At 41.5% G+C, this 18,905-nt stretch overlaps 1 protein-coding gene across 4 annotated transcripts in view; it reads right to left on the bottom strand.

Annotated features, from left to right (window-relative positions):
* Positions 1–18,905, bottom strand: part of LOC146575264 (junction plakoglobin a-like) — a 135,796-nt gene that overhangs the window by 48,144 nt on the left and 68,747 nt on the right. For all 4 annotated transcript variants that reach the window (XM_085269921.1, XM_085269923.1, XM_085269922.1 and 1 more), the window contains exons 5-6: positions 809–1,062; positions 477–715 (exon numbers count right to left, since the gene is read on the bottom strand). In XM_085269921.1, coding sequence (XP_085126047.1) covers positions 477–715; positions 809–1,062 — 493 coding nt within the window. The remainder of the gene's footprint in view (positions 1–476; positions 716–808; positions 1,063–18,905) is intronic.

The following is an 18,905-nucleotide window of genomic DNA, read 5'->3' as shown; positions in this document are numbered from 1 at the left end:
ATTTGTAATGGCCTTCCTCTGTGTTTTGCTTTTCAGTATGTAAGTATTTTAAGTTGCCATATGCTTGCCTTATTTATAATTGTACAAATTGTTATTTTTTATTTGTATCAATTATAGTACTAGAAATGTTCATTATTATTTCATCTTTATGTACTTCATTTCATGAACGTCATTCCCAGCCATTTTTTCTGCAAAGCCCTTAAAACATATTTCAAGCACTGAAATGTTCAATACTTTAAAGTCCTGCTTGCAACAGATGTACAAGGTTTAGATTCAAGGTAACGTTGCCAAACCACGTTGACAATGAGCATAATCACTACGTCCAGATAACAGGACACAATTTGCCAGATTCTGCTACCAAGTATAGCAAAGCCTCTGGTGTATAGAAGGCAGTTTGGCATAATGTTTTAGCCTAAGTGCTGACAAGGCAAAATCATTGAACATAATTCTAATAACAACAATCTAAGTATTTGTACCTTAGCATTCGGACCAGTGCTGGTATCCCTCCAGCCTTGAATATGGCCAGCAGTCCCTCCCTCTGGTGCGATAGGCTGTGAAGCACACTGGCTGTGCAACGTGCCGTCTCCATGTCAGTTGTTGTCGTCATGGCACACACCACGGATGCCACCATGGCTGGAGACTGCACCAGCACGCGGAGACTGGCCTCCTTACGGGTTAGCTGGTTGACAATCATGGCCGCCTTGTTCACGACAACCTAGAAAATAAAGAAGCTAGCCATCTAAAAAAACACTGTTTCCTTGGTGTTCAACAAGCTAATCCTTAGTAATTGATTGTGTGAGCTCTGTACCGGATCCTCGTCTCCCAACAACTTGGTGAGTTCTGGCACTGCCCTGGTGGCCAGTTCAGCATCATCTTGGTAGTTTATCAGGTGGACGAGAGCTGTCTTTAGCAGCCGAGAAGGTTCAGCCAGTCGTTGCACATTGCTCTGCTGTGAGGGATCTGACTGGACAGGCATGGCTGCCTCCCCTTCTACCAGAGTCTCTGGAAACATGGCAGCCCTGACCCGCTGAGCCCGGGTAAGAGAGTACTGAGCTTCTAAATCTGTTGGAGGGAGATGGCAACAAGAGTTATGGTACAGTGTGTGTAAACTGCAAATCTCATAAACCCATATGCCATCAGTAGAAGAATTTAAAAAAGCAAATCAAATGCTCAAGCTACAACATTTTATTTCAGGAAAAACATGAGCTCATTTTGAACTTGGTGACAAGAACACATCTCAAAGAAGTTGGCACAGGCACAACAGAAGGCTGGAAAATACTGGCAACCGCCTGTGTTACCCCTTACCCTTCTAGCAGACGTGCCTGTGGTATCAATCAACTTATCGCATTTACAGGATTTTAAAAAAGAGTTTAACGCAGGACCTCCTTGCTCTTCAAAAACTTTTCTATGGTCAGACGAATCAAAAATTGTAATTATTTTATGGAAAAGATCCTCTGGACTAAAGAAGAGAAGGTCCATCAGCAATCAGTTCAAAGTCTGCCTCCATTGTGGTAAGGGGTTGCATTAGTGTATATGCAATTACCAGTTTGTTTGGAAAGGCACCATCGATGCTCAAAGGTATATATAAAATTATTATATTATATATATTATTATATTATTTAAAGGTATATATAAATTTTAGAACACCATATGCTTTGATCAAGACATATTAGAGCAGGACAATGCTAAACCACATACTGGACTAAATGGCAACTGGACTGATTTTTGTATAGTGCTTTTCTACTTTCCTGGAGCACTCGAAGAGCAATTCACCACATTCACCCATGAAAACCCATTCACACAAGCACTTCCTTCTATGCTTTTAAGTGCTCACTAACTACTGGTGACCAAGATGGTGGCGCGTGAACAACGTGAGGCTCAGTGTCTCTCCAGAATCTGCTATTTAGCGGTTTTTTATCTACTTTTCATCAGATTATTCATCCAGAATTGCTGACCTACAGCAGACAAGAGCTTCTGGACATCTGGACTCATAACTCCAACAGTTTTATCGCCGATCTCTGACTCATCCCAGAGATCTCCAGAACACCGGAGGCTGCCCACTCTCCCCGGCCGGGTGGAAGTGCACACAGACGGCACCGAGATCGTAAACAAAGGCGAGGTAGGCGCGGAGGGCTACGGGCTAAGCTAAAGCTAACACCACACCGGCTGCCTTTACCCAGTATTTTCCTCACCAACATCCGTTCTCTGGAAAACAAAATGGATGAGATACGGCTCTCCATCACTAACAACAGATGGATTATGGACTCAAATGTCATGTTTTTCACCGAAACATGGTTGAACAACAGCTGCCCGGACAATGCTATCGAGTTAGCAGGACGCCACACACACCGAGCCGACCGGCTAGCAGATGACTCCGGCAAGACCAGAGGTGGAGGTTTGTGCATTTATATTAACAATGCTTGGTGCATGAACTCCACTACTACTGAGAGTCACTGCTCACCTAATGCGGAGTTTTTAATGGTCAAATGCAGACCTTATTACCTCCCCAGAGAACTCACTTCTATCATACTCACTGCCGTGTATATCCCCCCCGACGCTAATGCTAGGTTGGCCATGAAAGAACTTTCTGCAGCCATTAACAAACACCAGAATAAACACCCCGAGGCTGCTTTTATTGTTGCTGGCGACTTCAACCACACCAACTTAAAGACAGTCCTCCCCAGATTCCACCAACATGTCTCCTGCCACACCAGAGGAGACAAGACTTTAGACCATGTTTATTCCAACCTGGCTGGAGCCTACAAAGCCACACCCCTCCCCCACATTGGACAATCGGACCATCTCTCCCTGTTCCTCACACCTAGGTATAGGGCTTTGGAGCGTGATGTCACGGGGGGTGGGCGTGGAAAGGATTTTGGCCCGATCCGCCATTTTGGGGGTCTAGCGCAAGTGAAAAGGGAGCGAAGTCACACACAACACCGGCAAGAGAATAAGGTTGAAAATGGTTTATCTTTTCATTCTTTCCCAACCTGGAAGCAACATAAGGCAGCTCGTGTATTGATGTTACCAAACGAAGGCGTCTAGCCTGGATAGCAGCTGTGAGACGAGCTGATATCCAGTTCTCTTCCATCTCCAGATATCTGTTGGTGCTCCAGACATTTTCATTCCGGTAAGTTCTAAATATGTTCATATCACTCTTTATAGCCTATTAGTTTTATTTTCGATGCGCTCTGAGGTCATAGCAAATTAGAACAAACATCCTACTGAGTGATTTTGCAGAACTACCTTCTATCTATACAGATGCTAATTATTTGGCATTATTGCAGCAAACCAGCCTATGAAATGGATGAAACATCGTGACTGGGTTCCAGTGCTACACAAGGGACCTTGTTCTGGCTCCTTAAGAGTCACCACTCATGTTATGTAGTGTTATACAAGTTCATGCAATCTTTATTCGTTTCTGGCACACTGTTCATTTTATTTTGACATTCTACCGGAAGTGCTACTTCTCATTACTTCCTGTCTAACGGGAGAAGGACAGTTTGCTACTCCTGTGCCTGCCTATGCTACCTCTTAAGCCAGCACAGTCTTTTTACCATTCATCCATTCATGTATTTCGACAAAGCCATGCTATGCATCCAATCAAATAAATCCACCAGAAAGGAACAACGGTGTGGTTTTTCTACATGGGATGATGGTTGTCTGTCTGCCTAGTTAAGTGCGAGGGCAGAACAGACCTGCTGCAAACATACCACCATGCCAATCAGATTACTTCTTCCATGTGAGGGTGAAGAGGTGACCCTTCTGGATAAGATGGTGAAATATGAAATATGATATATATGATAAGATGGTGAAGGTTTGCTGCCGTTTTGATGAACAGTGTGATAATAAAACCAGGGAAGAATGAAACCTGCTCCTGTTAAATATTCTTAAGTATTGTGCTGTTAAAATTGCTGTATTTTTTCAAAAGATACAGTAAATAATGTTAGTAGTGGGTGATGTCATGTAAACACTCATGATTTTGTGTAAACATTTTGTCATTTGTAAACTATAAATGACATGGATTCTACATTGTAACTGATGTGATGTTCTATAAGGTGGTTTCAATAAAAAAAAAAAAAGAGGCAAAAATTAGTTTGTTTCTTTATTCAACTTTTGAACAGTGGGACTCAGTCAGTATATATTCAGTAAATGCAAATTATTTACATGACAGTGCACTACAGGCATAAATCTAGACCCCTAGATAAAACATTATGGGTCATTCCCACAACCCACAGCTTTACTGTGTTCCAGCAAAGTATCCAATAGCAGTGACAACTCCTCCAAAGTAGCAGGTGGGATTTTTCTGTTTTGAGGACCCCTCCTTTTACCCGTCACTACAGATGGTCTGTTTATGTTTTGATCAAGAGCCTTTTTTTGGGCAGCTGAAGAGGAGAAGTCTATCTTATGGCCAACCTCTGGCTGTATCTTGGTCATATTACCCAGAAAAACCCAGTATGCAGGTTCATCTGTAACAGTCCTTGTGCCACGGATCAACACTGTTGCTTCTACATTAAACAGAAGAGCAGCGACATGGCTGCAGGTCTCTGCGACTCCGGCCATACAGGTGCAGTGGGCGGCTTCAACCTTCCCTGTGATGCTCACAGTGACCCATGGCTGCAATGCTGGTTCATTTAGTCTTTGAGAGTGCAGGACCTGAAACACACACAGACAAAGTTCATTTAAAGACAAGAACTAATGAGCCAAGGCCGACGTAAATGTGTTTTATCTACTTTATCATAAATGTAACAAAGTGTTTAGAAAGTTAGCACATACATGTAATTTTTCATTTTTTTATGTGTCCATCTATAGAACGCTGCATGTTATATTCTAAATCTGCCTGTTCTCTGTCAGAAACCTGCCTGCAGAAAATGAACCTAAAGGATGTAATGCAAGGATGTCATCACTTTAGAGATGGAGAAAGCATAAAGTGACAATTATGAATCACTTAATATGATAAGGAGATTCTGCAGGTCATTGATCAATATATAAAATTAAAATAAAATGTATTTTTAGTGACACAAGATACAAACATGGAAGCAAGATGTATAATAAGGATTATTTATAATAAACATTAATAAATTAGTGCAATTTCTTTAACCATAAAGAATAACAATCCTTCAGGACAGTGTCACAACAGTGCACTGAACTCATTATGTTATCCACCTAACAGCCTCCACATGTTCTCACTGTCATTTCCCCTCATGAATGAATTTATGCTGCACTAATCTGAATGTTTGCAGGGAAATCAAACGCATTTCACTCGCAGTACTCGAGCTGACTTACCTTTGCTTGAATGACGACTTGTACGCGCTGACTCCACAGACAAGGTACGAGAATATGTCAGGCTACGTCAATAGCGGTTGGTCTTCAGGGTTTCTACTCCACGGCCTTATTTCATACGGGTCCACATTTCCAATGCACGCTATTTTCTGCAAGTACCGCTGCTTCGCCTCTGAATGAAATCGGTCTCTATACAGTTCATTCTCTTTTGAGCTGCTTTTAAGCATCTTTCTTGTAGTCGTCGTTCCAACACAGTGTGTTTGGTTTGATTCGTAGACCCCGAAAATGGCGCTGCGCTCCCATAATGCATTGCGGTGTGACGTCAACTCCAAAGCCCTATTCACCACTCATCCAACGTGTGAAACCTGCTGTGAGGACAATTAAAGTGTGGCCAGAGGGGACAGACGCAGTGCTCCAGGACAGATTTAAAAACACAGACTGGAATATGTTCACCCACACAGACCTGGACCAGTACGCCTCATCTGTACTGGAGTACATCTCCGAAACCACAGACAGTGTCACCACCCAGAAACGGATCCATGTACCCCAACCAGAAGCCTTGGATGAACCGGGATGTTCGTCTCCTCCTGAAGGCCCGCAACATTGCCTTTAGGTCAGGAGATGCACACGCCTACAGTACAGCCAAAGCTAAGCTAAAGAAGGGCATCAAAAAAGCCAAACACATTACAAAAAGAAGGTAGAAGAACACTTCTCCAACTCCAACCCCCGACGCATGTGGCAAGGACTCCAGACCATCACAGACTACAGGACCACCAAACCCTCCCCCGCATCCTCTGATGTCTCCTTCCTCAACGAGCTCAACAACTTTTATGCTCGTTTTGAGCGAGGGAACCCCACAACCACAACCAAAGCAGACATGACGCCAGACCACCAACCTCTGACTCTCTCCCCCACCGATGTAGGAGCGGTGCTGAGCAGGATCAATGTCCACAAGGCTGCAGGTCCTGATGGCATCCCCGGGCGTGTTCTCAGAACGTGTTCTGGGGAGCTTGCAGGAGTGCTGACAGACATATTCAATCTGTCCTTGGCCCATGCTGTGGTACCGGCCTGCTTCAAATCCACCTCCATCGTCCCGATACCCAAAAACTCCAACCCATCTTGCCTCAATGACTACCGCCCAGTAGCACTCACCCCCATCATCACTAAGTGCTTAGAGCAGCTGGTCCTAGCACACTTCAAATCCTGTCTCCCCCCCACCCTGGACCCCCACCAATTCGCATACCGCCAGAACAGGAGCACAGAGGATGCAGTCTCCATCGCACTGCACTCTGTCCTCTCACACCTGGACAACAACAACACCTACGCCAGAATGCTGTTTATAGACTTCAGTTCAGCATTCAATACAATCCACCCCTCACAACTCATCAGGACACTGACAGACCTGGGCATCAGTTCCCTCATCTGCAAATGGTTACTGGACTTCCTGACCAACCGCCCCCAACATGTCCGGCTGGATAACCGCTGCTCATCTACAATCACAATGAACACCGGTGTACCACAAGGCTGTGTGATGAGCCCTTTCCTCTACTCCCTCTTCACCCACGACTGCAGACCTGCTGATGGTTCCAACACCATCATTAAGTTTGCAGATGACACCACGGTGATTGGCCTCCTCAGTGACAACGATGAGGCCGCCTACAGGGAGGAGGTGGATCGTCTGGCTGAGTGGTGTGACACAAACAACCTGCTGCTTAACACCGAGAAGACCAAGGAGCTCATCGTGGACTACAGGAGGAATGCTGACCCACATCCACCCATCCACATTAGCAGACGTGGAAGAACCACCTGTCCTCAGACATCCTGGTGAACTTCTATCGCTGCACCTGTCCTCAGACATCCTGGTGAACTTCTATCGCTGCACCATCGAGAGCATCCTGACCAACTGTATAACAGTCTGGTACGGGAACTGCTCTGCCTCGGACCGGAAGGCGTTGCAGAGGGTCGTGAAAACTGCCCAGCGCATCGCCAGAGCACCACTTCCTGCCATAAAAGACATCTACAGGAAGCGGTGTCTGAAAAGAGCTGGGAAAATCATCAAAGACCCCAGTCACCCATCACATGGACTCTTCACCCTCCTGCCCTCTGGGAGGCGCTACAGGAGCCTCCGGACTAAGACCTCCAGGTACCGGAACAGCTTCTTCCCCACAGCTGTCAGACTCCTGAACTCTGCCTCCTGACATCTGACCCACGTTAAACTCATGGACTGGAGATACAAAAACACACAACCACCTACACACACACACACACACACACACACACACACACACACACACACACTGGACAACTGTACCCTCATACACACAATAATAACATGGACTGAACCACCACTCACAACCACCAGCACTTTATATAGCCTCTGTAGAAACTATCCACACCCTCATTTATCTTAACACTGGGATTGCCAGGCTTCTACCGTTCTACCTTTAAAAGCCGGAGAGCAGTCAAATGCTGGAAGTGGAAGCCAAATTGGCTAGTCATTCATATGTAGATTAGGTCGTTACCTAGGAATTCTGGAGGGAGGGGAGTGGGGGTGAGTAATTGAGGGGGTGGGGGAGTGGAGTGTTTCAGTTTGCCATCTTAGGGAGAAATCAACACATGTCCTTTGTATGTCCTTTGTTGCTGACATTTATTGATGAAAACAGTACAAAAAACCAACCATTTGTACACATATTTACAAATAATGATAAAAAGTGAGTGAGTACATTTCATTTCATTCATTCATTTATTTATTCATTTTCAGGCACAACAAATACCTATATTGAACATAAAATACACAAAACAAAAAACAAAACTTGCCTGAAAAAGGAGTGGGACGAAGAAAACTTATTAAATCCCACCCCTATACTCACTCATCAACAAAAAAAACAATAAACTTCCCGCAGCTACGCCCATCATTGCATACAGACCCATCAACAGCCCCGGGCAGATACAAGCATCTAAGCGGCAGCTCGCAACCAACAATTAGAGCCTTCATAACTGAATACAGAATATATAAATTATAAATTGCATTACCACAGGTAACAGGCAGTAATAACTACAAGTAACAGACACACATACATATACATACATATATATCTACACACACAAGTACATATATGTACATACATACGCACACTTTATTTTTTATTTTTTATTTTGGAATCCATACCAGCAATGGTAAGAGGACAGACATTACAGAGCACACTAAAACCCATCATTGAGTATACTGTGACCAGACCAACTGTTTGTAGAGGAATTTAAATCTATGAATATTTTTGCATTGTTTCAATTGTAAACTCAGACTGTTCCAGATTTTCACACCACATACAGACACACAAAAGCCTTTACGGGTTGTTCGAGTTCTGGGTAATTTGAATTCTCCAAAGCCTCTCACATTATAAACCTTTTCTCGAATTTCAAATCTAGTTTGTAAATTTGCCGGTAAAAGTTTAGTAAAAGCTTTATACAAAATTATGGATGTATTGTAATTAACCAGATCCTGGAATTTAAGTAACTTTGCCTGAAGAAAGAATTTGTGAGTATGATCTAGATAACCAGCCTTGTGAATAATACGCAGTGCTCGTTTCTGTACTGTGACTAATGGATTAGTTGTATTTTTATATGTATTTCCCCACACTTCCACACAATATGTAAGATATGGAAGAACCAGAGTACAGTACAGAGTACGAAGTGCATCTTTATCAAGGAATTGTTTCACTTTGTTCAAAACTGCGAGGCTTCTGGAAATTTTGGTTTTTATGTGTCTGACGTGGGGTTTCCATGAAATTTTGTTATCAATTATAACTCCCAAAAATTTGTTTTCACTCACATTATCAATTGGTACACCTTCAATGATAATTGGTAATTCTATATTATATTTTAAATTACCAAAAAACATTGCTTTAGTTTTATTTATATTTAATGATAATTTATTTATGTCCATCCCTTTTTTTATTAATTTTAGCTCCCTGTTTACGGTCATTACAAGATCAGTATAATCATCGCTACTGAAAAATATGTTGGTGTCATCTGCGAACAGTATGAGTTTAAGTACTTGAGAAACATCAAAAATATCATTTATGTATACATTGAAAGGTTTTGGTCCCAACACTGACCCTTGGGGAACACCACATGTAATACCAAGTTTCTCTGAATGGTAATGCCCTATGCTAACATATTGTTCCCGACCTGTTAGGTAACTTTTTAACCAGTTACCAGCTTTCCCTCGAATACCATATCTTTCCAATTTATCCAGTAAAATTGAGTGATTGATTGTGTCGAAGGCCTTTTTGAGGTCAACAAAAATACCAACTGCATATTTATTTTTATCCAGTGTATCAGTAATTTCTTCTACTGCCTCAATTATCGCCATTGAAGTGGTTCTTTGCGTTCTGAAACCATACTGACCAACATTTATTATTTGATGTTTTTCAAGGAATTTTTCTAATCTTGAATTAAAAAGTTTTTCTAGAATTTTTGAGAATTGAGGCAGTAGAGAAATAGGCCTATAATTGGTAAAACTGTGTTTGTCATTACTTTTATATAGTGGTATTACTTTCGCAATTTTCATTTTTTTTTGGAAAACAACCGGACTGAAATGATAAATTACAGATATATGTTAAGGGACTAGCAATATTCAGAATAACCTGTTTAACTACAGACATATTTATGTCATGATAATCCATTGAAGACTTACTTTTACATTTTAATGTGATATTTATTACTTCTTGCTCATTTGTAGCTGAGAGGAACAGTGAAAAGGGATTTGATTTTATATTACTGATATTTTCATTTTTATGACACGGGATGTCCGCTGCTAGTTCAGGGCCAACATTTATGAAGAATTTATTGAACCCATCGACAATATTACTCATGTTGTGATTTTCACCATTTGCATCAGTAAAATATTCAGGATATGATGTTCCAGAAGATCCTTGTTTAATTAAGTTGTTTAACACATCCCAAGTTCCTTTTATATTGTTTTTATTTTCATATAATCTTCTTCTATAATAAAGTTGTTTGCTCGTTCTTATAATATCAGTCAATTTATTTCTATATGCTTTATTTTATTTCAACATTTTCAGCAATCACTCACAATCCTGGCACTGCCATGGTATCTGTCGTCTGCATTTACCACATGTGTACCTGTAGCAGTGAACACATCGCACAGTGGCCTGATTTTTTTTGCATCTGTGTTTGACCTGACACGTGGCCCTTTTTCCAGGGCTCGGTGTGGAGGGTTGTGTCCGAAGCAACTGATCTTTTCTTGCCTTCTTCGCAGCTACATGAGAGCGAGCCAACTCCCTTGCAAGCTCCACCAGGAAGTCCACCCGTCTTTCCTTCGTCCCGGTGCATGCTTGATACAGCACATGTGCATTCAGTGCTGCCATGTCAATCATGTTATAAAACACGGCAACTGGCCAGCGCCGTGTTCCTTTGCGGACAGTGTACTCCCGAACCATCTGGTCCATCACATCCACGCCACACTTTGTTTTGTTGTAAAGGGTGACAGTGTTTGGCTTCCTTTTGGTAGTGTTATCAGTCTGAACCACGCTGTGCATGCTGCTAAGAATATAGACTGTCTTCTTCCGTTTGGCCGCATACGCCGTCAGCGTGGCAGCAGAGGTTGAAAACACCTAAGAAATAAGATAAATTGTTATTTCCATAGCCCTTTTACACACAATGAAACACATAAACATAGAACCACAAAAGACCTGCAACATACCTGAGTGGTGAATTCATTGCGATCTGTCTGTCTAGTGGATTGAGGAATTTCCCTGCGAATCTTGTTGACTGTGCCGAGGATGGTGGTTTTCCGTCCAAGAAGTTTTTGCGCAAGTGAAAGCGATGTGAAGAAATTGTCCGTGGTAACATTTCTGCCCTTGTCTAGGAATGGTTCCATCAGCCTCATTACTACATTTTCAGAAAGTCTCTCCCCAGTGGGACGATTGGGGTCCTTGCCAAGATATGGGAAGACATTGCAAATGTACTTGGATTTTAGGTCGCAGGCCACCCAAAACTTGATCCCAAACTTGTCCGGTTTACTTGCAATATACTGCAGGAAACAGCACCGAGTCTTTGATGGGAAAAGCTGTTCATCAACGGTGATATGTAGACCAGGGTTGTAGCACGTGATGCAGTTGGTGACAAATGATCCCCACACACTGGAAATTGCAGCGAACTTATCAGTCTTTGCTCGATCACTGCGGGTGGACTTGTCATCAAAGCGTAGGTGTTGCATGATGTCTTGGAAGCGGTTTCGTGCCATAGTTCCAATTATCTGTGGGTTTCCCAGGTTTGCTGACCAGCAGTCATTTACTGATGGAACCCTGTAAACCCCCCGCAAGATGACAATTGCAATAAATGCCATTAGTTCAGGGAGGTCCATGAACCAATGAACATCCTCCGTTTCCCGTGCATGTTGAATAGTCCATTCTTGAATGCTATGAAGCATGTCAAGAGTGATGAAACACAGGAAGCTCTGAAGGTGACTCGAGATACTTCTCCTGGCCTCAGCCGTTGGCTCTCCATCTGCAGCGTACGGTTCTATTGGGGTGAAAGGGAGACGGGTCCCCACATGTTCTTCACACCACACTGTGCCATCTTTCGCTGTCTCAGTCCCCAAACAAGCTCTCTTTTTCGGTGGAGAAGCAGTCTCCTCATCTGCAGTGTGAACAAATTCAAATTGTGAGCAATGGGAAGGTCAAACAAACTTACTAACTACATCCACTTACTTGTTTGAAATGAAAAAGGAAATAACATGAAATGAAACTAACCGGAAGACTGATCAGACAGCTCTGAGTCCGAATCCGGCTGAACTTCTAGGTCTTCTCCATCCGAGTCACAAGGGTCGACTTCCGTCAGGATCATTTCCAACGCCTGCTGAGTAGTGAGTCTTCTCTGCATTTTCTTTCCTTGGAGAGGAGGTCCGTACACCACAGAATTCTTCAGGGCAATGAAGGGTTAGGCTAAGTGCAGTGAGATTGTGTCATATATATATATACCCAGTACAAAAAACACCCAGTGCTCTGATTGGTGCACAATCATAGAGATGATTGTGCACCAATCATAGAGCACTGGGTGTGCCCCGTCACAGTACCCCGCTTAGCGGGGCACACCCAGTGCCCAGCGGGGCACACCGAAAAAGAGAGCTTGTTTGGGGACTGAGACAGATGGCACAGTGTGGCGTGAAGAACATGTGCACTACTGTATAGCTCTGTGTAAATAATCATTCTGTACATACGATAATTTTTAACCCTACAACTGTTTACAACTTGCATAGTTCCCATTTCTGTATAGCTGTATATCCCAGATTCTGTAAAGTTTTTTATTTCATATTCTGTATAGTTTTTCATATTTATATCCTGTTCATAGCCTGTACATAGCTTGTACTCACTACAGCCTGTACATACTTATAGTTATAGAATATTCACAACATACTTCATACCGTGTACATTATAACATACCATAATAGACCCATTTCTGTAATATACTTACATATCTATATTATTGTTAATATATATTTGTAATATATCTATATCTAATGGTAGATATAGCTAATGGATGCAAACTGCATTTCGTTGCCTTGTACCTGTGACATGTGCAATGACAATAAAGTTGAATTCTAACTAACATTCATATTCTGATGGATGCATCAGAGAGCAACTTGGGGGTTAGTATCTTGCCCAAGGATACTTGACATGCAACCTGCGGGAGCCAGGAATCAAACCACTAACCTTCCGATCAAAAAGATGACCTGCTCTACCTCCCGAGCCACACTATAGCTGTTACACCATGGCTTCATAGTAAAAGAGTCCATGTGCTGAACCTAACAACCTGCAATCCAGACCTTTCACCATCTATAAACATTTGGAATGAATTAAAATAATAAAACAAGGGGATGGCATTCCTCTCCTAAAAGTCTGTTAATAAAGAAGAAGAAAGAAGGCATACTAAAGAGTGTTAACGAAGCCTCTGAAGGTCTCTATTGTCCTCTGTATAAAATATGGGTTCATGAGCTTTGGAGTTCATCTGAGTGTATTAGCATATCTATCTTACACTGCATCCCAATCTTATTTCTGGATTTGTGACTCTATAATCAAACAAGAAAAATGCCACAAAAAATTTATCAAATTGTTATATTTATAAATATAAGGTGGAAAATGTGACTGTATGACCCACTCTAACATAATAATTTTTACCAAAATGTCTAAGATTTTTTTAGGACTGAGTTCAATAACCTTAGTAGGAAATTACAGATTTCCAGGCCTTTATATATTTAGGACCTTCCTGTAGTTTAATTAATTAATTTGTGTCATCTGCCTGAATCGATAAATAACGCTGGGTGTCATCTGCATAGCACTGAAAATGTACGGAGTGTTTCTAATGATAATGTCTTAGGAAAGCATACAGTGGGGCAAAAAAGTATTTAGTCAGCCACCGATTGTGCAAGTTCCCCCACTTAAAATGATGACAGAGGTCAGTAATTTGCACCAGAGGTACACTTCAACTGTGAGAGACAGAATGTGAAAAAAAAATCCATGAATCCACATGGTAGGATTTGTAAAGAATTTATTCGTAAATCAGGGTGGAAAATAAGTATTTGGTCACCTCAAACAAGGAAAATCTCTGGCTCTCACAGACCTGTAACGTCTTCTGTAAGAAGCTTTTCTGTCCCCCACTCGTTACCTGTATGAATGGCACCTGTTTGAACTCATCATCTGTATAAAAGACACCTGTCCACAGCCTCAAACAGTCCGACTCCAAACTCCGCCATGGCCAAGACCAAAGAGCTTTCGAAGGACACCAGGAAAAGTATTGTAGACCTGCACCAGACTGGGAAGAGTGAATCTACAATAGGCAAGCAGCTTGGTGTGAAAAAATCAACTGTGGGAGCAATCATCAGAAAATGGAAGACATACAAGACCACTGATAATCTCCCTCGATCTGGGGCTCCACGCAAGATCTCATGGGGTCAAAATGATCATGAGAACGGTGAGCAAAGATCCCAGAACCACACGGGGGGACCTGGTGAATGACCTGCAGAGAGCTGGGACCAAAGTAACAAAGGTCACCATCAGTAACACACTACAATGGCAGGGAATCAAATCCCGCAGTGCCAGACGTGTTCCGCTGCTGAAGCCAGTGCATGTCCAGGCCCGTCTGAAGTTTGCCAGAGAGCACATGGATGATACAGCAGAGGATTGGGAGAATGTCATGTGGTCAGATGAAACCAAAGTAGAACTTTTTGGTATAAACTCAACTCATCGTGTTTGGAGGAAGAAGAATACTGAGTTGCATCCCAAGAACACCATACCTACTGTGAAGCATGGGGGTGGAAACATCATGCTATGGGGCTGTTTTTCTGCCAAGGGGACAGGACGACTGATCCGTGTTAAGGACAGAATGAATGGGGCCATGTATCGTGAGATTTTGAGCCAAAACCTCCTTCCATCAGTGAGAACTTTGAAGATGAAACGAGGCTGGGTCTTCCAACATGACAATGATCCAAAACACACCGCCCGGGCAACAAAGGAGTGGCTCCGTAAGAAGCATTTGAAAGTCCTGGAGTGGCCTAGCCAGTCTCCAGACCTCAACCCCATAGAAAATCTGTGGCGGGAGTTGAAAGTCCGTGTTGCTCGGCGACAGCCCCAAAACATCACTGCTCTCGAGAAGATCTGCATGGAGGAATGGGCCAAAATACCAGCTACTGTGTGTGCAAACCTGGTAAAGACCTATAGTAAACGTTTGACCTCTGTTATTGCCAACAAAGGTTATGTTACAAAGTATTGAGTTGTATTTTTGTTATTGACCAAATACTTATTTTCCACCCTGACTTACGAATAAATTCTTTACAAATCCTACCATGTGGATTCATGGATTTTTTTTTCACATTCTGTCTCTCACAGTTGAAGTGTACCTCTGGTGCAAATTACTGACCTCTGTCATCATTTTAGGTGGGGGAACTTGCACAATCGGTGGCTGACTAAATACTTTTTTGCCCCACTGTATATAATGTACAAAGTACTTTCATTTACATGCACCAACAGGAATATTTTAGATGAATATGATCCAAACCACTGCAGTGCAGTTCTGTTGATGCCCATGGTGTAATCTGATCTATGTGGTCAAATTTTTCACTCACTGGTATTGAATACTGTTTAACAGAACAAGCACAGAGATGAGTGCACTGTCAGAGGCCATAAGAGTCAATAAAGTAAAGTCAATTCAATTAAAGTCAATTCAGAAAGATCAATCAGAGAGAAATAATTTAAGTAAATATCAGCAGCTATTAGAGTTGTTGTACTTAATCTGTGGCACAGATGTAAAAACAAAACAAAAACAAAACTCTAATAGTTACAATTTTTTCTGTCAAGAAATTCACAAAGTCATGTTAAAGGAATACTTAACAGAGCTCTGACTCTTTTGCAGCCTGGTGGCACTGTTGAGAAGAAACCCGGGGTTGTTCCTGTTTTCCTCAATCAGTGACAAGTAATAAAATGCTCCTGCTTTATGGACAGCCTTTGGTTAATAGGGTAACAAAGTATTTTCCAAGTCAAATGAAGACCCTCTAAATAAGAAGCTATTTCCTCTCCAGGTCACGTGTCATGTACTTTAAGATGTGCGTTTGAGAATTATACTATGAGGTCAAGTACTTGACTGAAGTGATTCGAGGATTTATTTTTCAGAGGAGCTACATAATAATTCAACACTATTAACAGGATAATCAGCTGTGGGAGTAGAGTTTAGCTCCAGTTAAGATGTATAAAGGTGTCAAAGGTGAGAATTCTGACAGTCAGTGTGACTGGTATTGATTCATTTAAACTAACATTTTGTGTAAGGCAGAATAATATGTTGATTGAGCCTAATATAATTTACAAACAGGGACTTAGAGAACAAGCCAATGTGTAAAAATCCACATTTAATTTAACCTTAGTGTATGCCACTGATATTGGCAACATTGTCTAGAAACCTTTGAATCTAAAACTGTACTTGGGAATTAATTTCCCTTGTCATGTAACTTGTTTTCTCCTGGCTTACATTTGTTTCTTGTTTTTAACAAATAGTTATGCAATTAGTGTATCTTTGCCAGTTATAGAAAAGTAGTTTTCCCTACTTTTGCTAGTTTTTAAACAGTCATATTCGATATAGTAGGATTTGTCGTGGTGGCAATCCCGAAAAAAGCTTCTCACATTGTTAATCTTATAAAAAGAAAAGCCAATTTGTGATCTTTTTGAATCTTAACCATTTTATTCTGTGTTTAAAAACTGATCAAAATAAAAATAGCAAAACTGACAGTAAAAAAAGAAAATGATGGTCCAACACACAAACACACAAATCAGCTCAATTGTGCCTCCACCACCTGACTTACTGTGCACAGGTTAGAAAGAAAATATGTGATTAAGGATGCAGATCCCACTAAAGTAGTCAGCTATTCTGCGCAGAGATTACTGTGTACAGCCTGCACTTTTTCAACTGTCAAACAAACACTTGTTGCTGTTCCACTGCTCACCATCCGGATGATTTAAGAACTGAACCCCTAAAATGCAATTTGATACCTTCATTTCCAGAAGTTCATGCAGTCATTAGGATTATAAGTACGCATGCGTTTATTTAAACTCTTTACGGCAGAATAAATGCTGCGATTAACTAAGTAGAATAGAAGCATCTGCTGCTGAAGCTGGAGACCAATTTTTAAAATGCCCTAAATGGGTGGTAGATGATATTAATTATGGAGCCTCAGGTTGCATCATCATTAAAGGTACTTTGTAGTCAAGGAAAAGGAATAATTGCTAGATAGATTACTTAATAATCATAAAACAGATGACACAGCCATCTCAGCTTTGGAAGGTAATACGCAAGAAATCCTTAGTATATGCAACACTGTAATGGTTTTGAAAGTTGTACCCAACAAATTAACTCACTAACTCCATAGAAACCTTAATCATTTCCCTGCAACATGAGTACTTAAACACAATTCATACTTACTTAATACTTACTTACTCAACACTTTGTTACATTTAAGAACATTTTCCTGATGAGCTAGTCATCTTAATCAACACACACATATATATATAGGTTATTGGCACAGTGCATGGTAGCATAGTGTTCTGCCTACCTAGTAATCAGTCACTACTTTGAAAATTACAACTTTACGAGCATACATGGACTGGGAACCCATCCCAGCTACCATAGGGCAGAGGCAGGATACATCCTGTCTGTTGCAGTGCAAACACAGAGAGACAGACAACCATTTGCACTTACATTCACACCTATGAGCAATTTAGAATTACCAAATAACCTAGCCCTCCTAACTGCATGTCTTTGGACTGTGACCTGGAGAGACAGACTTGGGAATAGCATTCACACGACACACAGAACTCCCCCAGCCAAATAGTGGAGTCAAACTCAGAATAAGCTTTAAGAACAACCCGATAATAATGAATTACAGTAGTTCAGCCTAGTAATAAAGTAATAAAAACATTAACTAGTTTGTCAGCATCACTCTGAGACATGATATTTTTAATTTTAGATATACTGTGTAATTGCAAGAAAGCAGTCCCACATATTTGTTTAATATCCAAACTGAAGGATATTTCCTGGTCAAAAATTATTCCAAGATTCTTTACAGTGTTACTGCAAGCAATGCCATTCATTGTAAGTACCTCAAGCAGGTTAAGGCAGGGGCAGCCATCTGCCGTGACCGGTTGGGAGGATGACAGGATAAAGACACGCTGTGGAAGCGAGCCAAAGATGAATAAGAACTAATAATTTACACACACAGTGAGTGAAAAGGAATGACTGAAGAAGAAACACCCAGTGCATCATGGGAATCCCCTAGCAGCCTACACCTATTGCAGCATAACTAAGGGAGGATTCAGGGTCACCAGCCCTAACTATATGCTTTAGCAAAGAGGAAAGTTTGAAGCCTAATCTTAAAATGTTTTTTAAGATTAGGAACCAGCTTCTGTGGAACCAGCTTCCAGTGTCTCCTGAATCCAAACTGGAAGCTGGTTCCACAGAAGAGGGGCCTGAAAACTGAAGGCTCTGCCTACCATTCTACTTTTAAATACTCTGGGAACAACAAGTAGGCCTGCAGAGCGAGAGCGAAGTGCTCTAATAGGGTGATATGGTACTACAAGGTCATTAAGATAAGATGGGGCCTGATTATTTAAGACCTTGTATGTGAGGACCAACCCATCACTAGTCAGCGATCATGCTCCTGTATCTTTAAAACTAATACACAAGAATAATACTACACCAAGTAAAAACTGGAGATTTAATTGATTGATTGATTGATTGATTGATTGATCATACTTTATTCATCCCGAGGGAAATTGGGTTAAGGCTGCCAGCCGTGCCAGCGCCATCTTACCCTTCCGACCATAGATACATTACACAAACATCACATGGGGAAGACAGGTAAGAGGTATAACAATGGAAAATACACAACATGAGGAAAGAAGAGGAGAAAAAAGAACTCCCCCCAGACTGAGCTCCGACAGGGAGATCAGTTTGAGAACAGAAAAAAACACCTCAGCGCATACAAAAAGCACATGACTATCAATACACCATACAAGACAACCCATATGGAAAAGATATATATAAATCTTATAAAGTTT

Source organism: Mchenga conophoros, linkage group LG4, assembly GCF_057382185.1.
Source record: "Mchenga conophoros isolate Kocher_MC1m ecotype Shallow Benthic linkage group LG4, M_conophoros_male_GT1.1, whole genome shotgun sequence".
NCBI lineage: Eukaryota > Metazoa > Chordata > Actinopteri > Cichliformes > Cichlidae > Mchenga > Mchenga conophoros.
This window is presented reverse-complemented; position numbering and strand designations above follow the sequence as displayed.